The sequence below is a fragment of the Excalfactoria chinensis genome, chromosome 1, assembly GCF_039878825.1.
Source record: "Excalfactoria chinensis isolate bCotChi1 chromosome 1, bCotChi1.hap2, whole genome shotgun sequence".
Taxonomy (NCBI): domain Eukaryota; kingdom Metazoa; phylum Chordata; class Aves; order Galliformes; family Phasianidae; genus Excalfactoria; species Excalfactoria chinensis.
This window is the reverse complement of record NC_092825.1, coordinates 176789570-176812536: the sequence shown is the minus strand read 5'-3', so window position 1 is coordinate 176812536 and position 22967 is coordinate 176789570. Positions and strand designations below refer to the sequence as shown.

Below are 22967 nucleotides of genomic sequence, written 5' to 3'. Positions count from 1 at the left end.
AACAGTCTTATGCCTGGTAATTCTCGGTCCCATGTTAAAGTTCTCCTCCTACTACTACATATTAAGTCCTTGCAGATGAAGAGAACTATGAATATGGAGGAATTGGTGCACCTGGCTATCCCCTGCTTTTCCTTGCACAGGTGACAGTGCCAGCAGCTCGCAGTGCTTCAGCTCTCTCCTGGGATTCATTTTGAAGGAAATTCCATCGTTTCTCGCAGCCAAAGAAAGGGCAGAGCTTCATGCACCCATCAGTCCCAGCTGATAAAGTCAGGGTGATGGGTACGTGTCCAACTGGTACTGTCAAAGCGGTGCAGATAAGTACATTGTATATAGATTGGAATTTATCTAAAGCTTGGAATTTAACAGCTCTGTTTTGCAAAAAGGTTGCAGGGTCTTTAGGAAGCATGGGTGGTTTGGTCCTCATATTTATCTTCAAGCAGAACATGTGCTGTAATGTACAAGCGATGTAAAACAAAAGTCACTTTCTATGATGACTGGGAAGCTTTCTTGGAGCCTGTCTACTCCCTCCTGCTGCTGCTGACTGGAGTGGGTCACAGTCTGAGGGTAACTCTGGCATCTCTGCCTGGTTTCACAACACAGAGCCAAAAGCCAGCAGCATGAGTAAGGCAGGATCCCATGTGACAGAGTAACCACTGCTTTCCTTGGGAAGATATTTCTCATATTAGAAAGTCCAGTGAGTGGGAGGGAGAATCTCTATGGCAGTCATTTGGCTTGGGACTGTGGAAAAGAGATGTGATGCAAGCTTAATCCTGGCCTCTCTCACCTTTACTTGGCATGGAAAAACTATCTCTTCTTTCCATTGGCAAAGGATGTGCAAATGGTTCTCTGATAAAAGGTGCTGTAGTTCTGTGCTCCTTGCTCTGATTTGTATTATATTAAATGCGAAAACTCAACAATCTTTTGCTTTCTCAATGCCTGTAAATAAACTTGGCAGAATCCCTCCTCTGACACAACCCTCCAAATGAGGAGGAAGGTCACTCACTGAACCAAAGGGGTGCTAAGAGAAGCTGTGCACACCGCTCCTGGCTCCATCCAACTAACTGAGATAGCTTGCCAGCCTCGCTCATCAATAGCGATGTATTCCATTTTTCTCCCCATTACATGTGAAGTTTAAATTAATCAGAGCAGCAAACAGAGACAGAATCTCCATCGACCGATTTTGGCTGGAAGTACACTTTCTGAGCTCCAACCCAATTTTTCATGGAGGTTAAGATCATTTTATGATACAAGCATGTCTCGCTGTTTTTATGAGAAGACAGCTGGATTCTACAGAACAGGTGTGAGTTCATGCTCCTACAGTTTCATTTCTACATTAAAATAATAGAAGGAATATATACAAGGGAAGCTTTTCTCCCCTTCTATGAAATTGCTGCTATCAGATCTAGCTGAAACCTTAAGTTTCCATTCCACAAGAAATGCCAGCATTTTAATTCCAGTTCTATTATGGTCCAAAACAAAGAATGCTATTCTGACTTTAGCTTTTTTGGAGTATTAATATAATGTAATATAGAACAAAATATGTCTGGGGACAAAAAGTCATTGTGAAATGAAAAGTCAGTTCAAGTAGTTACACCAAAATATCATCAAAGTCAGCACTGTTACAGAGGGTTTTCAATGCAGACGAATCAGAAAGGGAAAATGTGTTGCCAGAATATTTTCATGCAGTCGTGGATGCAAGCGATGCTTTAACTACAGTTGCATTATTTTATAGGTAGACAAAGATGAAGCAAGTATACGTCTCTTTTTCTCTTACAAAATCCGGACACTAAGTTCAGATGTCCTTCGGTGTCTTTTTACATAGTGTTGACAGAGTAAAAGCTGCAGCAGCCTTGTAGCAGAGGAGTTGGTACCAGTCAGCAAATAGGTTTTATCTACCCATTATTTTCTACTTATTTACTTTCCAATTTCCAGGAAATTGCATGTCTGGGAACAAGGCGAGAAGACTTTCAGCAAGGAACTCTCCAGCCTGGAGGTAAAGACCCCAGCATTACTTCCTAGGATGGAAGAATGAGCTTCCAGAATTTTCTAGGATTTTCTTAGAGGTGACCGCTGAGGCAGCTGCTCTCCTCATTAGCACTGCCCAGACCTCATCTCTGGATGAGACAGGCTGTGTATCTGTTTCCTCAGTTGATATTAGCCCTGCAAATACCTTCACTCTTGCCTCATGTTCAACAGGTTTACAGGGATATATACATAAGGAGCGCACCCTGTGGAGCTGCCAGGCTTTGAAACACCTGTTTCCATCACAGGGATATTTTCAGGCTGCCTGACCCAGAAAAGATAACATATCTGAGCCACGGAGCAAGAGAAATGCTGACATTTCAGAGCAGTTGGCACAAACCCCTGCCTGGCCACTGGCTCCTTGTCCTTGACACACTTCAAGTTCACCTGGGATTTGGATTTGATTGCTCTACCTTGGCAATTCCTTCGTGCTTCGCAGAACAAACTGCATCTCAGCTGCAGGTACCGCAGTCCCTCACAGCAGTACTGAGCATCCTTCTGAGCTGACATGGCCTCTTTTCTTCATATGATGGTCTGGATCCTATTGTGGGAAGCCCAGAGGTGGCAAAAATACCTACTCATATCTCATTTAGTCATTCATTTACTGCTGTTCCCTTTTTTTCTGCTAGCAACTGCAGCAGCACTGGGATCTGTAACTCCAATGAGGCTGAGCTTGGTTGTTGCCAGTTTTTTGGATAGATCTGATTTTTTTTTTGGGGGGGGGAAAGAAGCTATTGTCCATTGTGGGACCCCCAAGTGAAAAAGCCTGTGCCCATCTACAGTTATTCACAATTAAGTGCCAAATGACCTCTTCCTTGGAAATCACTGGAAAACAATACTGCAGGATTAAGGATATAGAATCACAGAATTGGACAGTCATGGAACTGCAGAATGGCTTGGGTTGGAAGGGACCTTAAAGCCCAGTTTATCCAGTTTCAGCCCCCTGCTCTGGGTTGGTTGCCTCCCACCAGTTCAGGCTGCCCAGGGCCCCATTCAACCTGGCCTTGAGCACCTCCGGGGATGGGGCACGCTTGGCTCTCCTGTGTAATGCTATCAGGACATACAAGTAACACAAAGGACACAGGAACTACCAAAAGCAATAAAGCACAGTACTGCACTGAAACACAGACTAATAAAATAACTAGCTACTTCTATCCCTGAACATCAATTTTTCATCTCCTGTACATTAATATAATTGAATAGACAGAGTGGTTGGTCACAGCCATTTCTTACAGACCTTAAAAGACTCATCTGCTTCTTATAATTTGCAGTAGTAAAAGTCTACTTCCACTGTAGAAAACCTGTCCTGCTTCCACTCTATCAATTAAACAATTGTGGTTTCATAGGCTGCCCTGTTTTCCTCTGTAGATGCAATTCTTCCAAGAAACAATTGGATGTAAGTTTACCAAAACACAAACTAATTACTGACTGATATTCCTAGATACAAGTGTTTTTTCTTCATCAGAGGATACCAGGAACTTGTCTTCTTGGCAGCGTCTCTGTAATTCCAGCTTTATCACTGATTTCAGCGGTTGACCAGGAGGAGAAAAAGTTACGTAGCGAAACGCAGGGGGAATGAACTGTGACAAGGGAGAATGGAAAATGTAGGCTGGCTTCCTGGTGAGAGGTCTGTGAGGCTGAAAGATAGTCCTCCACGGGAAATGCTTTGCGGGGAGAGAGGATTTTGACAGGGTTCCTTTTTGTCACACACTCAAACCGGCTCCAAGGCAGCAGCCAGAGTTAGGCAGCTGGCACTTTGGGACTGTAATCTAAATCCAGTCTTCCAACAGTGCCACTTTCTGACACGTTTATCAGCAGAAAGGCCAGAGAGTGAGTAAGTGAGGAAGATCCCAGTGTCCCCTTAGCTGCCTTTGGATGGAGCAGCCTATTGTGTGTGAGATATTTTGGGTCCTGTGGCAATACAAATCCCAGGGAAAGCCACCTGGCTGTTACCTAAACCAGGGGTATCCTTCTAAATCCTCATGTGGAAGGTCTCTATCAAACTAGGAAAGGAATTAGCCAACATGAGGAAACAAACAGCTCCTGAAATAGTGTTCTAAAAGAGGCCTCCAAGTGCTGCTGTTTTCCAGCTCTGCATTCCTTTTGCTTTCTGCTCCTCATATGTTTCCTGGAAGAAGGACAATCAGTCCCACAGATCTATTTCTATCTCTTCGAGCACATTAGAGACAAATTAACATTTCTGTCCTTCAGTGGATGTCCCATGGAGTTTTATTATAGGAGCTCCGTCAGTCTCCTAAAGCCACTATAGGAATGTGAACTATGAAAGAACATGAAATTTAAAGGCAAGTTAATTTCTAAGGTTAGGAGAGTAGCTGAGAAGTAGAACTGAATGAGAGTAATATTGCCTATAGGTCTGGGTTTTGGGGAACCTCCGCTTTAAGGAACCTCAGCTTTATTCCACATTCCAGTAATGCAATGTGCAAACACAGGCAGATAAACTTTCTTCTACTTTAATTGCAAAACAGGGCAAGAAAACATTCTCCAAACTGCAGCTCCAAACTGAATTTGAGTCGTTGATTCTGGGGAAATACAAATAATATGTGGAGCAGTAAAACACAATGCTGGCCTTAAGCAGACAGCTCCCATTTATTCCAGGGAGAATAATGCCCACAGGATCAGGTCATCAGGTTCTAATTAAGGCTGACTCATCTGTCAGCTTCCCCTGCCCAGCTCAGAACAGGGGGCTCTGCCTCATCTCGTGGTCCTTGCGCTGTGTGCCACCCTCACAACAGAAACCCCATATTCACATTCACAACGAGCATTTGCGATGCACTGGTTTAATTCTGACCAGGCCTGGTGTTTCCTTGGCTTTGTTCACGTCTGCACTTGCTTGGGTGCTGTCCCTCATTGTAAGCCTAATAAGTACATAAAGGGTGAGGAATGGGGATCCGGCCAGGCTCACAGCAATGAGCTTTGAGGAGCTTGTTTGCCCGGGCAGACAGACTGGGTAAACAATTAGCTCCAGCTCAAACGTGCAGGCCCTGTGGAAGAATTGGATGCTTGGCACAGGCCGCTCTCCATGACATTCAAAATCTGGCTTTTCTCCAATCCAATATTTAAACATTTGCGATCGTTTGTCCAGCCGCGGAGGAATTTCTGCTGCATTCTATTTTAGTAAATGGAGATTCGGCTGATGTTTACCAAGAACTTTCATAAAGAAAACCCTGAGCTTAGCTTTACTGCAAGGGCGAAAGTTTGTCTGAAAGTCATAGAATGGAATGACCCACCAGCTACCAGCATAATACTATAAGCAGTATACGCTTAGGCAAAATACAACCTGAAGCATTGCTGTCCATTCTGCGTTCACTGACAGTAGCAAACAGATGGCTTTTAATGAAACATAATAGAGAATTTGTTATTTTAAAACCGCCTTTCCATTTCTAATCGTGCCTGTTGCAGTACAATGGAGAATTGTATCCTTATTCCTTCAGGCCAGCAATGCAGGAAATATTCAGCAAGTGCTTAACAAGTACTTGTTTTAAGATATGTTCACGGAGTGTCTCCAGATGGGCGAAGTTAGCGCGCTGTGAGTCATGCACACACATTGTACCTTCTGAATCAGGACGTCCTATTTCTTATAATTCATGCCACTCATAATTTCAGATTGATAAAGATGTACCTGTAATCCAAGCTGTATATCACAAGGCCTGTGTTTCATCCTACTTCATCAAGCCCAACTCTTTAGAGTAGGAGACTTGATTAAGTTCCCAGGAAATATGCCCTGGGTCTGCCAGCTCAGCTTCAGCGCAAGTAGAAAAATAATAGTCTGGTAAGCAACGGATAAACAATGGCGAGAAAACACTTTGGTTAAAATGCACTTGAAGAAAATGGGGGAAAAGGGTTGATTGTGATTTTCTTATTGTTTCCTTGAGAACAGGAGAGTCATTCTTTCACATCGCCACTAAGCTTGCTACATATTGTTCTCCTCAGCCACATATGCACAAAACATTTAGAAAGGAACGGGGCAGATGGATGCAGATCTCTCAGCCTGACAAGCTGTACACATTTCCACAAAGAACTCCCAGCCTGCTCAGAGCTCACCCAGCCCCAACACCCTGCCATGGGCTGGTTGCCCCCCACCAGTTCAGGCTGCCCTGGGCCCATCCAACCTGGACTTGAGCACCTCCAAGAATGGGGCACCACAGCTCTCTGTGCAATCTTAGCAGGGAGCAGCTAAGAAGATTGTTGAAGTGATCGGGAAGAACTGGTAGAAGCTGGGCAGAAGTAGCTGGCAGCTAGGTAAATAGCACGCATTCAAAGCCTTGACAAATGTTGGGCTATTTTTCCTTGTTAAAGGAAGCGGTTTATACGGCCTCTGAGAAAGGCTTGTAGATTTCTCTGGGACCAAGCTGTGACATTAAGCTGACGGGAGCAGAGAAGAGGGAAAAGGTAGAGCAAAAATGCACGGATTAGCATAAAATTACACATAAAATAAATGAACACAGCAGCCAAGAGACTCAGAAAGTAGAAAACATCTCATTTTAGGCTAATACTCTGAGTCTGGATAATAAGCAGGAGGAATTCGCCTGTTTGTTAATAAGCATAAGTTTGACTTAGCTGCTATTACTGAATTTAGTGGCAGGATTCCTGTGATCAGACAGTTAAAATCAGTTGTTAAACCTGAGCCAGCAAGTAATGGTCTCAAATTAGCAGAACTGGTATTGTGTGTCAAAAATGGCTTAGCTTCTTTCTGTCACTGATAAGGGAAACCATTGAACTCAACTGTTTCTGAACCACGGTATAAATATCTGCTTAAAGCACCTCTCTACAGCGTGCAGAGCAAGAGTCTTAGAATGATGTAAGCTGAACTTCCCGCAGTGACAGTAAGGTTTCCTATATTGAAAATCCACACTAAAAATACACACTACCATTGCCAGCTAACAGAGGGATCATTTCAAGAGTTAAATATCATTGTTTACAGCAGTTGCTAAAATGAGATACTTTAAAAGGAGCTTGTCTGGAAGGCATCTTGGTCATTGCTGCCAGTTTTCAGTTACCCTAAGGCAGGAGGAAAACTGCAAAGCTCTGGGAGAAAGTCATGGTGATGCAAGTATTTGAATGGGTTGCATAGAACTACACAGAAAACCGTGGGCTTGTCCGCTTGATTCCCATCTCTGATTAAATAATCTGATAGATGAAGTAATTCAGAGATGACTGAATGAATGCAGTTAAGATTTGTGGAAATAGATTTTGTCAAAGAACAATACTGCTTTTGGTGCGATTACACTTCTTAGAATAGCAGTAATTGTACCGATACAGAACACTCCTAAGTGGCCATGGAGCAACGCCTCTCAGAGTGAGCCGTAGGCTGTTGCCTAACACAAGGAAATATCTACACTCTGCTTCTCTTGTTTGTGTTTTCAGCACGGAGCCACAAGTTGGACTTCATCCTTGTGGGTCCTTCCAACTCAGGATATTCTGTTACATTCTAAACACCATATACAGGTTAATGCATCACTCAGCCCTTGGTGCCGAGGTTCTACTCTCAGGTCTGTAGTGCCCACGCATTCATATGATTTGGCTTCTGTGAGGCTACGCACTCATCATGAAGAATTAAATTTATCCACTTCAATCTTTCTTCTTGGCTTAGAAAGAAACTCAAGTTAACTGAAAGAATGTAGACCAAGTGCGTAGATTTGGCACTTAGAAAGCAGACTGTTTTGCTCAGTACATTTGAGAAAAGTATTTCCAGATCACCAGTAAATACCTGGTACGCAGCATGCAGTGGCACAAAGCTATTGTCAGACTGTCATCTCTCAGTTTCGATGTACACTAGTGTAGGAAATAAGTTATAAGTAACCCAGACTTGTTATCAGTATTCCTTGCGTGATCCATCTCTGCAAAACATATTACCAAATGATTTTCCTATGTGCTAGGCTTTGATCTGTGGACTGCAGTAATTATTGCTAGCAAAGACATACTGCATGACCTCAACTGCTAGAGGATATTCAGGATCTTTTGCTTTCCTAAAGTTATGCCTCACACAGTTTATATATCCTTTAGAAAAGGAAAATCCCATGGGATGGTATTTCACAACCATTTTGCATGGTCATTTTTTTTTCCCAGTGACACTCAGATCAGATATGTCTTTTCTTATCTTGCTGCTTTATACTCTTGTCATTATGTTATTTAGTGCTTGGTAAAATAATTCCTCCGTAGGGCTCTATATATTCTACAACACCAGCACTAGATTTCTCTCTTGCAAAACTATAAAAATATCCTCTAATTACCTTCTTTTTTTTTCTTAACTACCTCCATTTGTCCATATCTCACTTGGAACTAGATAGCCAAAACTGCACAGATTACTGCAGCTGTAGTCATGGCTGAGATGCATAAAAGAGCAATTATTACCTTGCAAATGTAAGTTGTCATCTGCCAAAGGGAAGGAGAAGGGTCATAGGTTAGTAAAACAGGTTGCCTGTTTGAGAGGAAAATCTCCTTCTCTGTTTTCATAGCTGGATACGCAAGATTTGGAAAACAAGCCAAGCTCATCGTAACTAGATGTGAAGAAGAGATTCCCAAAAGCAATTCTCTGCTGAGAAGCACTTAACTCTAAACAGTGTGTTGCCATCTCACTTTAAAAGCCAAACGTTCTCTCCGCGTGAGCTGTTTAAGCTTCTTCCACTGACACCCCAGAGAAAGTGATTGCTGAGTGCAGTCCATCCCATAATACCTGCAGCATCTGATGTGGGTGCAATGGATTACCCTCTGGAAGTGCCTCTTCTCTGATTTAAAGATGACCTTGCTCAGGGTACTGGCATCATTTTTAGATGGATAAATTTAGCGGAGGTCAATTCTGTTTACTCGTTCCCAAGCTAATCATAACTGATCTCTCCTACTTCAAATAGGACTCCTCTTCATGTGTCAGACCATGAGCCCCTATTACACCATCTATGTGCTGGCCATGACAGCTACACTGCCTTCTTTATGCTAGAGGGAGGTGTCCCTGCCTACAGCAGGAACTAGATGATCTTAAGGGTCCCTTCCAACCAAACCATTCTATGATTCTATGCTCTGTTCATTCCCCTTAGGAGTACTAATTCATAGATGTTATGTGGACTCACTGAAATTCTACCAGCAAAAGCTGACTGACTGACAAACTAATGCAAAACAGTTCATTAAAAATAGTCCCTGCCTGTTTTACCTTATTTTTTAAGTCATTCTGTGAAAGTCAAAGAGACCCACTTGCTTCAGGCATCCCCACAGCCCTACATCCATCCCAGAATGCCCTCGCCAGCAGCAGCACTTTCAGCCCTTGTTCCCCCTGATGGAAGCTTTAACTACCTAGGCTCTGTCTGCAATGACTGCCCCAGAATAGCTAGAACACAGCCTGAAATAGGATGGGGTCTCTCATGAGTCACGCTGCTAAACTCGGGGTGCTCAGGCATCATGAATCCCACCAGCTTTGCTGCACAAGAGGACTAGGAAAGGCCTTTCCCAGCATTAACCACACAACACTGTTGCACAGCTGACAGGCTGGTGATTAAACACTGTGCCCGGATGGATGGGTTCTCATGTGGGGTGACACAAGCTCCAGCCTTCTCCTTTGCTGTGTGTGCTGAACATGAGCTTCTCTTTAAACAAGCTGGGCACAAGGTGAGCATGATCTCAAAGAGCTGCTGGAAAGCAGTCTATTAATACCCTCCGTGGCGTTCGAACTATACAGTAACCTCACGGTCACACAGAGCACTTATAAAGTATTATAGCTCACTATTCTTAGATGAGTACACTGTGGATTCAGAACTGCCAGAGCTCTGAAACCTACAGCAGAATCTAAACCCAGCAGGAAGACACAGGCTTGCGTGAAGATAAAAACAGCAGTGATGAATGTGATCCAGCTTCACACAACACTGAAGATTCCCTTTTGCAGGAAATTCCTGAGGGTCTCAGTGAGTGCAGTTGCAGCGAACGTTTTATTTTTGAGGTGTTATTTTGGGATTACTTCACTGTATTGATATGCTGTTTATTCAAACAGTGAAGGCGCAGTGTCTTACAAGAACCTCAGCCTTTCTGGAGTAAATCCAGGTGCCTGCTTTATTTCAACTTGTTTTCACTATGATGAAGTTAAAGGGGCAACTGTTAGTCTAAATATCACTTGTCATAAATGTTTTCAGTAATGCCATTACCAGCTACTCCCAAGATCTGTAAAGTTTGGAGCATATATGATATATATAGTCATGAACTTCGAACCAAGCTGAATTCAAAATGTTTCTCCTTGTTTTCTTCTGCTGGTTTATGTACCTCACGGTTTGATCAAAATCTCTACATAACAGACTCTACTTCAAGCGTGTGCTTAGAGAATCTGTCACACAGATGTAAATAATCCCAAAGAGCGTTTCAGTTGAGATTTCTGACCTCTCCCTGCCCCCTCCAGGCCCTCCCAAAACCCCACCAAACACCCTACAAAATTATTCTTAAACATATTGATTGGCCTTCACTGTATATTCAGATCAATGTCACCTCCTGTGCTTTCCATGTAGTAGTAGATTGCTTTGCCAGTAATTCCAGAAACTTTCTGTAAAGCTTGGGTCGTCTCAGGCAAAGGTGCTTATTTACAGTTACGTCTGCAGATGAAATTGTGCAATCAAAACCTTCCCTTATTAGTGAAATGTGCTGCTCAAATTCTTCCCATTACCCCAGGAAGAAGATAGATGCGCTGAGTGAGGCTGACCTCACGTAACTGTTGGCATCTGCAGTTTAACCCCTCCAACCAGACAATGGAAGGAAACGAGCATTTGTAAAAACATCTGTCCTACCTTAGGATGTAATAAATCAAGGATGCAAAGGGAACCCGGAGTGGCTTTTAGTTGTTCTTATTTGGGCAGAGGAATCCTCTGTAAGGGTACAGAGATCCACTGTATCACGCTGTTGACAGCACTTCTGCCAAGACAAGAAGGGTATTGTGTACATTCAGCTGTCAGTTCTCCTGCTTAGAAATCTTTATCATATGATGAACAACTGAGTTTGACTCCTCGTATGCTTTCTTTAAGAGCTGATAGTGAAAGCATCGTTCTTCTGAGAACCAAGTGCCTGCCCCCCCTTGCATCCTTGTATCCACAGTCTTGGAAAACTAAACATTCTCTCTGGATGACCTCATCTTATGGTGTAACATTTCTGAGGCCAACGTGTGGCCTTCCCCTTCCTATCATCACAGCTCCCAGGCATGGGACAGTTACTGTATTATCACAACACTACAATGAGATTGAACGTGCTCTCACACTTGTTGCACAGATCAGGAACCAAGACAGCAAAGAGCTTTCCTGTAGTGCTGCGGGGAAGAAGTGGGGACAGAACTTGCTTCTCCAAAGTCATTGCTCGTGCCCTCATTACTTCATCATTCTTGCCTTGAAAACAGATTGTCTTTGAAGGGTTGGAGAGTATTTTCACATTGAACTTCTTCCTCCCACATTAAAAAAGATCTTTGGGAAATGGGGCACCTGTGTGCAGGGCTCTCTGTCCCGCACAGTAAGTAAAAGGGAGCCTGCTGAATAGATGCCACGACATGGGGAGCTCCAGTCCTCTCCTACTGCATTACATCAGCAGTGAGCAATGGGAGGACTCATTTGAGCCAATTGTGGGTTGTCATTCTTCCTTCCAGACTCAGTGGCCTCTGAAATCACTCCATTGTCTGCAGCAGAATCTGGCACAGGCCCATAATGCCAGGTTACTTCACTTCCCTGCAGAATAAAAGATTTCTTCAACCATGAGAAATTATCTCCTGACAGTGCTATTCATTAGGGCTCCCACCTGTAGACTGTTTCATTTTCAGCTTACTCGCAAGGTGGTGAAAAGTCAGCATGTGTGTTATCACTTGACAATATAGTACAGCTAATACCTCTTCACCCTTACACATGTTGTCACTTATTGCTCTTTGCCTCAACAATGGCTCACAGTAATGCTGAGATCTTGGACTTCACCCTTTATTTTTTGATAGAAAAAAAGCTCACAGCCCAGTTTCTTTTTTCTTAGGAATTGTACACACAGAAAAAAATATATCTATAATTCATTCATTTTTGTTATCTCTTTTGAATTGGAAAGTTAAAGCATTAGATGTTGTTCATTACAGCTGAACAGAAGTGGGCAGTAGTTTTTTCTATAAGGTAAGTATTAGGATCGGCCAGGTGAGCTGTCCTCTCTGTGCTTACGGTTCAATGTATTCCCTAAAAACAATTTAAATCTATTTTCTTCATTGGCAATTAGGGCATAATGCTTATGGTTTGAATGAACACTGGTTTCCAAACTCCTCTGATATGCCTTAGGACAACCCACCTGACTTTCAACTGGTGCTCCAGGCCTGTAGAACTATAAGCTGTCACAGATATCCCAGGGCATCCCAAATCCCTGCAGTTTATGAGGCAAGGCCCACCACAAGCAATCCAGCATTGTCTTGTATCTTTGCCTGCTTACTAATATTCATTGCTTCCTCATCCTCTAAAACCTGTGTGATAAAAAAAGGCTGAAAGACACGTACAGAGTGTTTGGTGGTAGATTTGAGGCTTTGGAACAACAGAGCAGCTGTGACAGAAAAGGCCCATGAACGCAGGATCACTGCTGCCCATGGAATGCGAAAGCTCACCTGGGTCATTGCAGCTCTGGCTCCCATTACACAGCCAAACCTCACAACGCTTTCACCCCATACAAGACATGGACACTCTCCTCCATCCAAGCAGGAGAAGACAAGCATGCAGGGCAGAGTCTCCTGAGCACCGGGGCTGTGTACCTTATCAGAATATGGAGACAGCCCTGCTTCCCTCCAGCTGGGTTTCTGCTGGGGATATCAGGCCTCTACCTCTAGGGACCTCTGCCTCATGTTGTCATTCTCTCATCCTTCATAGCTGAGAAACACCTGTCTGAGTACGGATGATTTTTGTACCCGTTGCACTTTGCAGCCATCTCTTAATATCTTTCTGCACACTAAGTGGGGTTGGTGCATGGCCCAAGCAAATGCCCATTCCTAAGAATTTATCCCCCCCTAACAGCCCAGCTCCTCACATAGGGCTGGTGCTTGGATCAGGGCTTCAGGCTTCACTGGCCCTTTGTGAACGTCTCAGTGAGAAGAAGAGATCAGCAGAAGGAAGCAAATCACAGAATCACAGAATTATAGGGGTTGGAAGGGACCTCTAGAGATCATCGAGTCCAACCCCCCTGCCAAAGCAGGCTCCCTACACCACGTCGCACAGGTAGGCGTCCAGGCGGGTCTTGAATATCTCCAGAGAAGGAGACTCCACCACCTCCCTGGGCAGCCTGTTCCAGTGCTCCGTCACCCTCACTGTAAAGAAGTTCTTGCGCACATTCGTGCGGAACTTCCTATGCTGGAGTTTCAGCCCGTTGCCCCTAGTCCTGTCCCCACGCACTACTGAAAAGAGACCAGCCTCGCCACTATAGCTCCCACACCTCAGGTATTTATAAACCTGGATCAAGTCCCCTCTCAGCCTTCTTTTCTCAAGGCTAAATAGACCCAGTTCCCTAAGTCTCTCCTCGTAGGGGAGATGGTCCAGGCCCTTCACCATCTTTGTGGCCCTCCGCTGGACTCTTTCCAAGAGATCCCTGTCTTTTTTGTACTGGGGAGCCCAGAACTGGACACAGTATTCCAGATGAGGCCTCACCAGGGCAGAGAAGAGGGGGAGGATCACCTCCCTCGACCTGCTGGCCATGCTCTTTTTAATGCACCCCAGTATGCCATTGGCCTTTTTGGCTACAAGGGCACACTGCTGGCTCATGGCCAACCTGTCGTCCACCAGGACGCCCAGGTCCCTCTCAGCAGAGCTCCTCTCCAGCAGGTCTTCCCCCAACCTGTACTGGTGTATGCAATTATTTCTACCGAGATGCAAGACTCTACACTTGCTTATGTTAAACCTCATCCGGTTTCTTACTGCCCAGCTCTCCAGCCTGTCCAGGTCTCTCTGAATGGCCGCACAGCCTTCAGGCGTGTCAGCCAATCCTCCCAGCTTCGTGTCATCAGCAAACTTGCTGAGGGTGGCCACTATCCCCTCATCAAGGTCGTTGATGAAGATGTTGAACAAGACTGGACCCAGCACAGACCCCTGGGGGACACCACTAGTCACAGGCCTCCAGCCAGACACCGCACCGCCAACGACAACCCTCTGCACTCTGCCAGTCAGCCAATTCTCGATCCACTTCACCGTCCACTCATCTATCCCATACTTCCTCAGCTTTGTTATAAGGATGTCATGGGGGACCGTATCAAAAGCCTTACTGAAATCAAGGTAGACTACATCTACCGCTCTCCCCCCGTCCACCCAGCTAGTGACATCTTCATAAAAGGCCACCAGGTTGGTCGAGCACGACCTCCCCTTGGTGAACCCATGCTGAGTACTCCTGATAACCTCCTTTTCTCCCAGTTGTCTGGAGATGGCATCCAGCACAAGCTGTTCCATCACCTTCCCTGGGACAGAGGTGAGGCTGACTGGCCTATAATTACCCGGGTCAATAAATAAACTGGTTCCTGCAAACTTTATACTTCCTTTCTGGGGCAGCAGCCATCAGCTGGGAATTTTGGCAAAAGCCTTCATGGATTATTCTCTCGGAGCTAAAACACATTGCAGGATTTTTTGCCTTCTTGGCTCCAGCTCCTGCTTTTGCTGCCAGGTATCATTATAAGGATTCAAGCAGGATGAGCAATTAAAACCCATAAAAAGAATGTGTCTGACTATTAAAGTCAACTATCTGATGAGGCAATGGAGGTGACAGACTGCAGAGCTCCTGGACAAGGTGTTTCAGTGAGGGGGAATCACATGGGATCACACAGGGCTGGGGGTGCATGGAGAAGTGATGTGCTGTATCAGGGACCTGAGGTGCTTGGTGACGTGAGGGGATCCCAAAGAGCCACCAACACACCCCAAAACTGGGGTGGCATTCAGGCCACATGAAGTTAAGGTGACCACAGACCACAGCACCACAACATTGGGTCTAAAACAAAACACAGAATAATAGAATCATTAAGGTTGGAAAAGACCACTAAGATCATCCAGTCCAGCCATCAACCCATGACTGTGAGTGCTCTATACCATGTCCCACAGTGCCACATCTCCAGACCCCTCACAGCTTTGTTGCCCTTCTCTGGACACACTCCAGGGTCTCAGTGTCTTGTAGTGAGGGGCTCAAAACAACACAGCACTCGATGTGCGGCATCTCCTGTGCTGAGTACAGAGGGATGATCACCTCCCTGCTCCTTCTGGATGCGCTATTGCTGACACAAACCAGGATGCCATTGTCTTTCTTGGCCACCTGAGCACACTGCTGGCATAGAGGTGACCACAGACCCTCATCCACCACCGCACTGGGACTAAAACAAGCAATGAGCGGGGGGGGGGGGGGGAACAAAAGGGTGTTTCTCCTCACGAAACTAATACAAACAGTAGCACGAGGGTAGAAAGGAGAGCGGCGGCGCCCCGCGGGGTAAGCCTGTGGGGGCAGCCTGCAAGGGAAGCCCACCGGTCCGTGCCGTGCCCCAGCCTCGCCCGCTGGGGCAGAAGGCGCCTGCGCCGCCGGGAGCGCTGCGGAGCGGCTGAGCGGTGCTCGGCGGCCCCGGGAACCACCTGCGGGAGGCGCCGCTCCGCCCCGCTCCGCCCCGCACGGAACGCGCCTCTGAGTGAGACCCGGCGGCCCCCCGAGCCCCGCGGAGGCGGCGGGAGGGATGGGAGCGGCTCCGTCGCCGCCAGCAGCACCGCCTGCTTGAGCGGCTCCCGCTAGACGTCGCGGAGAGCTGGTCGGTAACGGGTGCCCGCCGAGAGGGGGGACAAAAGAGCGGCGAGGAGGGCGGGAGAACGGCGAACTTCGAGGACGGCGCTTCTCCGGGCGGCTCAGCTGGGAATATCGGGTCATTCATCGGCGGCTGACGGCGTCCGGCGGCGTTCGCCCCTCCGTGCTCTGCGAGCGCATCCCGCGGAGTCACCCGATGGCAGCAGCTGGGCAGGGATCCTGGTAGTGCTGCTGCTGCGGTTGTGCGGCTCTCGGAACGGGAGAGGCTGAGCGGTAGGTTTCTCTTTAAGTTTACGTTACTTTTTTAAACGCCTTCGTTTTGCTGCTTAACCGCTTCTTTTGGAAAGAGGAAGGATATCCTACGCTCTGATGTTTTGGCATCTTGTTATGAATAAGGAGTTCGCTCTATTTCGTTGCGACTACGGGTTGGTTTATTACCAGGGGAGACACGATTGCAGAGGCGTCTGTCAGTGCTGTGGTCTGCGAGCGCTGCCTCGCACCTGCGGCCAGGTATAAACTCACAGCTGTGCTTTATTGCCGAGGGCTTTTACTAGCGTTTCAAACAACAGCAAAGGTCTTCGAAGGGTGAAGAAGGCGTTTTATTGCGCGTCTCTGTGATGCGATCAGCGGGGAGGGGTGGGGACGCTCGGAGCCGTGAAGTGCACTGAGTTCCACTGTAACGCAGCTCAGCGTTAAGGACAGGTACGATCTTTCCGTAGCCTTTTTCTGGGGGGACCGAGTTGTGCTGCAGCTCCTGCCTCGTTCTCTCCATTGGGCGGCTGCCCTCTGCTGTCTGAAACTGCCTTCCCAGTGCTGGAGTGCTGCGTGGTGAGCGGGGTGGGCTGCAGGTAACTCCTTGCCTTATGCTGGTGGATGAAACTGTTGGGTGCAATGCTGGGACACGAGGAATCTCTTTGCTTGTGCAAATACCCCACAGGATGCTTCCAGTTTTCTCCAGCCAGCTAAATTAACTCGACGACTTTAAGATCCGAGGAGTGTGATTTAAATTGAGATTACATGGACTGGAAAAGCCTCAGATGTCATTTAAGGGAGTTACTGTGGTGTGAAGCAGGTGACAGCAGGCTGCATACGAATATGTACCCTTCATAGTGAGTTCTGCTAGCTGATGCACCGTGTCAGCGTGATTTGGTCTGCTGTGGGCAGCTGACAGGGTCCTCATGGTCACAGATTAGGGCAGCTAGCAATTAACTAATGCCGGTTTATATTATCTTTGTAGGGGTGGAGCAGTGACATGTGTCACTGTTACCTTCTTGTTTTTGTGTTTCCCTAATCGTTGTTACACAGCAAATACAGTTGATATACATTAAGTGTTTCTTGTTATATCTCTTGGAGGCTGTCTAATTTGATAGCCTGTGAAACGCAGCCAGCATCTGGTATTAAGCTTTGCCATAGAAAAGAGACAGTTTAATGATAGTCTATGAAGAATCACTAAGATTGGAAAAGATCTCTAAGATCAGCTGGTTCAACCCCAGCTCGCTCTCCCTGTGCCCACTGACCACATCCTTCAAAGCTGCATGTCCATGATTCATGAACACCTGCAGGGACAGTGACCACAACCTTCCTGAGTGGCCTGTGCCAATATTCCCAACAACCCAGGCCCAATATTTGAGCTGAACACCTTCAGACTGTATTGTTCTACTGTGTCTAAAGTCTTTTTCAGTGACTCTATAGGGCTGGAGTATTTCCTCTGCACAGCACTGGAGGAAAGGCCTTTTCTTTTTTGTTCTTAGATAGCTGTGGTCGTCTCCTGCCCGATTTGCTTTAGTTTGCTTGGTTGAGGTATTTCAGGAATGATCCCACAGTTGTGATCAGCGTAGCCCCAGCAGGGTTTCAATATGTGTAAGCTCAACATAATTGTGAAGTTTTGTTTGAATAATCTTTGTGTGAGGGAGATCCTGGCTGCCTTCTTGCCCAGGGCGCGCTGCCTCCTGCCGCGATTCAGCTGTATGGCTAATTTTCAAGTAAACTGAAATTAACACGTTTTCTCGACACAATACTAGTGCACGCTGTTCTCTGCAGCCCACGGCACTCTGCCTGGGGTTCATAAACACATTTACAGTCCCGTTTGCCCTGTGCTCAGAGGGAAGGTTGGTTCGCATCTCTAATTAATTAAGTTTGTAAAGGCATAAGTCAGTATGTTAACTAAAAAATCCCTCAGGAATTGCAGGCTTGCTTCATTAGCTGCCCTGGTGTAATTGTACCATCCTTTCACACGTAAGCTGAGGGGAGAGCAAATGCTACATGGAGCAGAAACCTTCCTCTTCTGTGAGCTGTGTGGGGAAGCGAGCTGCCTGTGCAGCGCTCTGCAGCCCCCTTCTGTTACGGTGATCATTTTCCACCTGTCCGTTCCTGCTATCAGTGTGACGTCTCAGGCTGGAACAGCAAACTGTGTGAGGTGGCTGAAGAACCTCTCAGTGGAGTCAGAGAGTAGGGTGGGAGCTTTTAGAGAGTTTCAGAGTGCTGCAATCTAGCGACAGTAAGGACGTGTGTTGTGTGCAGGGGTTACGGTATCTGGATGTGGGGATTTATGCATAGTCTGAATTTTCTTCATGCTGCATAAAGGCAAATACTGTGGCTCACCACAGAAGTTAGGTGGCTCGACATACTCAAGGGTTAAATGTTTCACGTACTAAGCTAGGATGCTTGTTTCAAGATCCAAGTCAAAGCATTAGCTTTTCACTGAGAAGCTTGAAGAACTTTGTGGTGTTTTTGCTGCATTCAAATCATTTGGCCCTTATTTTATAATACTTGGCTAGCAAACCATTGCTTAGCAAGGTAAATGAGTCTTGGAACAATTTGGGGTGAGTAACTGGACTTTCTTTTGCTTTCCACAGAGCGGTGTTCAGAATGGCTGGCTTGACCACTCTAATCCTCCTTTTGTGTGCTGCTAAAGATGTGATGCCCTCCGGTCCTCACTGGAAGCCAACTTGGCCATCTTACAGAGTTCCAGTTATCCTGCCACAGACTACCTTTAACTTGGACAAACCACAGTTTGATGCTGAAGCCAGACTGGAAGTAGCATCTCCGTGTGGCCCAGAGTGCCACAAAAGTTCTCCGCTTCCAACTTATGAAGAAGTGAAGAACTACCTATCCTATGAAACCTTGTATGCTAATGGTAGCCTCACTGAAACCGAAGTGGGCATATATATTCTGAGCAACAGTGGTGATGAGTCTCGAGGCAAATCTCGAACTAAGAGGCAGATCTATGGCTATGACAGCAGGTTTAGCATTTTTGGGAAGGACTTCTTGTTGAATTACCCGTTCTCCACATCTGTGAAGCTATCTACAGGTTGCACGGGGACGCTAGTAGCTGAAAAGCACGTGCTTACTGCTGCTCATTGCATCCATGATGGCAAGAGTTATGTCAAAGGAGCTCAGAAACTGCGGGTGGGGTTCCTGAAGCCTAAAGTGAAAAATGGCAGCAAAGGGGCCAACATCACCAGCTCGGCAATGCCTGAGAAAATGAAATTCCAGTGGATCCGGGTGAAACGGACACATGTCCCCAAAGGATGGATCAAAGGCAATGCCAATGATATTGGCATGGATTATGACTATGCCCTGCTGGAGCTCAAGAAGCCTCATAAAAGAAAGTTTATGAAGATAGGTGTGAGCCCACCAGCAAGACACTTGCCTGGAGGGAGAATTCACTTTTCTGGCTACGACAACGATCGACCAGGAAACCTGGTGTACCGTTTCTGTGACGTCAAAGATGAAACGTACGACCTGTTGTACCAGCAGTGTGATGCCCAGCCAGGTGCCAGTGGATCTGGGGTGTACGTGAGGATGTGGAAGAGGCAGAATCACAAATGGGAACGTAAAATTATTGGCATATTTTCAGGCCATCAGTGGGTGGACATGAATGGCACCCCACAGGATTTCAATGTAGCTGTTCGCATCACACCCCTCAAATATGCACAGATCTGTTACTGGATCAAAGGCAACTATCTTGACTGCAGGGAAGGATAAGGATATTGAAACTCCTCGAAAGCACTTAATGACTGATTTTTAAATGAGGAGAGGCTAGACTTTCGCTGCAATTGTGTGTGATAGGGTTTTGTAACACCAGGATGTGATATATGGCTTTTCAAGCGAGCCACCTTGTTGTCGAGACAGAGGCTATGTGGTGCTATCATAGCAGCTAGAAACTGGGGAGTAAAGGGGCATCTTGTGGGTGGGAGAAGGAGCAGGTGGACTTGCTGGATTTGCAGTTGAGCAACCGAAGATTAATTAGGGGCAGATCAGTAAACAGTACAAACTCAGAACCATCTCCAAAGAATCCTATAAAAGGAACGCTGTTGACTATCTCATGCCTACAATGTTTGTTTTAATAAATCCTAGGATTAGTAGAAGTGCTTTGATCTGAACTTTTAAAAGAAAATATTTCTATGCTGTTGGGGGCTGAAGAGGGGTATTTAATGGTGTTTGCAACCCAAACATTACAGCTTTGTGTTCCTGCATGAGAAAGGGAGTGTGAAAAGGGCAAAGCATGCGCTGTGGGAGATGAATGCCACACAAATAGCATGAAGGGTAAATAACCGTATAACACTTGTAACCTTCTTTCAGCCTGAGTGATTCAGACTTCATTAGTAACATAGTTAAGAAAAATGTTTTTCGAACAGGTAGACCTTGATGTTGCAAGGTCTTAACTGTGAAGATGGTGTTGGTCGTAGGACCAGTGCCATTGCATCCTACCTTTGGAAATCATATCTGGGCTTAAATCTTTATAGCAGTGGGGGCACAGCCTTACACCTGGCAGAATCCCTGTGAAAGCGTATGGGGACTGATACGTGTTTTCTGTTTTGTCTTAGATTTATTTTTATTTTTTAAGGAAAATCTCATGTCAGCAACTCAGAGGGGAAGCCTGTCTTTGCTCTTGGTGGCAATCTGAACTGTTGACTGTAAGGCAGACAAAGGATAGAGCAGGACAAGGGTTGTTCTGATTTTTCCACCCTTCTTGTTGAAGATCCATGCTGTTCTAACTAAAAGTAAGCGTGGTAGAGGGACCCTAGATTTGTGTCTCTCTTTTGTATCCCTTTCACATTGTACTTTGTAGAGCTCTTCTGTTTCTTGTGTTGTTTGGGTCAGGGACTCCCCCTCCCCATCAGATCTTTGAGTTTCAAGTAATTCTTGGCAAGTGCACTGTTCAGTAATTCTGCAGCTGAAGTAGAGCCAAATTACAGGTTGCAATACGAACTAGTTATGAAGCGATGCTCTACTGTCTTTTGAATGTCAGCAACTTTTCTTTTTACTATAGCAGAACTTTAGTTTAAAATGAGAAGTGCCTTGCATAGGTAAAATCAGTCCAGACAAACACTTGTGGCTTAGCAAACAGCACTGGGAGATCAGCGTGGTCTGTACAACTGCTGTTTCTCGGGTGGCTTGTGCCACTCAGCTGACACATGCTGCCATGACAATATTGTTTTCTTAAATAGGAAGGTAGACGCTGGCTCCAGTTCCAGTCTCAATTCCATCCACCTCCCACTGTCTCCTAAAGCTCACCCAGTTGTCCTGGTGCTAGGTGTTATGGGGCAGAGCCGTGTCTCTTGAGTGAGATGGCATCGATGGCATCGCAGGGAAGGAATGACTCTGAGCAGAGTTTCCCTGTGCTGTACAAGGAAAATGTTAATTCAGCTAAGCCTTTCTTTCACTCTTCTAATTACTGAGGCATTTGTAAACATATGCCTGTTGGTGCTTTCTGTTTGTGATGGCTTCAGCTCTAGCTCTGAGAGCCATTTCTTGCTAGAGCTGCCTATGATTATAACTTTTAGAGGTGCAGCATACAAAGAACATGGATCCTCGTGGAGTTTGGTGCACTCAGATACAAGCAGTTACTAATGCTTAGAAATATGAATAATCGCCTCATGTATCTGACGTCTTTTTCTCTGCCTTTTTATTTTAATTTCTTTACTCTATGGCTGTTATATGGAGCACTTTTGTTTGAATGTATCACAGTGAATAAAGAGAAGTTATGGAATTTCAATGCAGATATTCTTGTAGTTGTGCTATGCTTGGGTTTCCTTTTCAATCCCATTTCAAGATTACTTATTTGTAAAGGCATTCAAGCTCTGGGAAGTTGTATTAACATCCTCCATGATGTTTATTTTCTTGTAGTTTTCTTCCCTCTCCACCTGTTTCATAAATACTTTTGTTTTCAGTGAGCTTAATTACTACTGTATGTTTTGGGGAGTAATAATCAATCTTAGCTTTCATGTGCTTGTTGTGGTTCCATAGCCAGCCATGACCTCAGATTAGTTAAAGCTGAAAATAATGTATTAGGCTAAAGAGACACATTGTTTTCATTAACTTCAGGGCTAATAAACTTTGGAGGAATTTGAACCAGTCAATATAAAGACATAAATCAGGTCCATCTCTGTCTTTCAGTTGATGGGGTAAGAAAAAAAAATTCCTTTGAAGCCGACTGGGAGTCACTGTTATTAGAGGAACACCAGAGTGCAGAAATGTTCTAATTTGTGGTTTGGGAATTGTTACCCATATGATTTCCTTACCTCTGGTTGTGGGCTTGAGTGAATTATTCCTAGTCCGTTTTATGCACTTCTCATTTGCTGGGCCTATATTCTCAAATGCTTGCTTGGACTCTAGGCTGAGATCTTTAACTCTTTTGAGGTGTCTGGCAGAGCGGAGCTGTGCTGAAGGTCAATAAGCTGACACAATAGGAGCAAGTTAGGGTTTTGATCTTATAAAGTTCTGAGGCAAGACGAGGAGTTGTGTCTCTGTATTGTATGCCCAATAAAAATAGTCCAGATTGTTACAGGAAAGGAAACAAGATCTTGGATAATGTGAGCAGAATTTTGGCTAAAGCTCAGGACTGTTGCACTTGTGCCCATCTGGGCTTGTGGTCATTTAGCTGCAGATTTGTTCAGAGTCAGGCTGGGTCACTGCTAAGCAGTTTTGGAATCTGTTCTCTTTGCCCTGATGATGTAAAGGGGGCTCTTCCAAGACCAGATGTTAAAATGGTGAGGAAGATAGTCACACAGCCAAAGCAGTTCATCACGGAAACATGTGGAACTAAATCATACACAGACATGGCACTAGAAATGTAGTTGTCCAGTTTATCATTGCTGTTGCTAATCTGCAGAACTGAATCGAGTGCCTCATAATGGTTGTACTTTAAGGCAGAGAAACAGATAGGCATAGAGAGGCTGTTGCGGGTGTGAATGGGA

General features: G+C 45.5%; 1 protein-coding gene across 2 annotated transcripts; it reads left to right on the top strand.

Annotated features, from left to right (window-relative positions):
• The first annotated feature begins 15519 nt into the window (after window positions 1–15519).
• PRSS23 (serine protease 23) lies at window positions 15520–21770 on the top strand. Of its 2 annotated transcripts, none has more exons than XM_072326852.1 (2): window positions 15520–16038; window positions 18621–21770. In XM_072326852.1, the coding sequence occupies exon 2, from the start codon at window positions 18634–18636 to the stop codon at window positions 19750–19752; it is 1119 nt and encodes a 372-aa protein (XP_072182953.1). In that variant the 5' UTR covers window positions 15520–16038; window positions 18621–18633; the 3' UTR covers window positions 19753–21770. The 2 variants fall into 2 exon arrangements, with proteins under 2 accessions (XP_072182953.1, XP_072182954.1); XM_072326853.1 differs by lacking the exon at window positions 15520–16038 and adding an exon at window positions 16310–16467.
• The last annotated feature ends 1197 nt before the right edge of the window (window positions 21771–22967 follow it).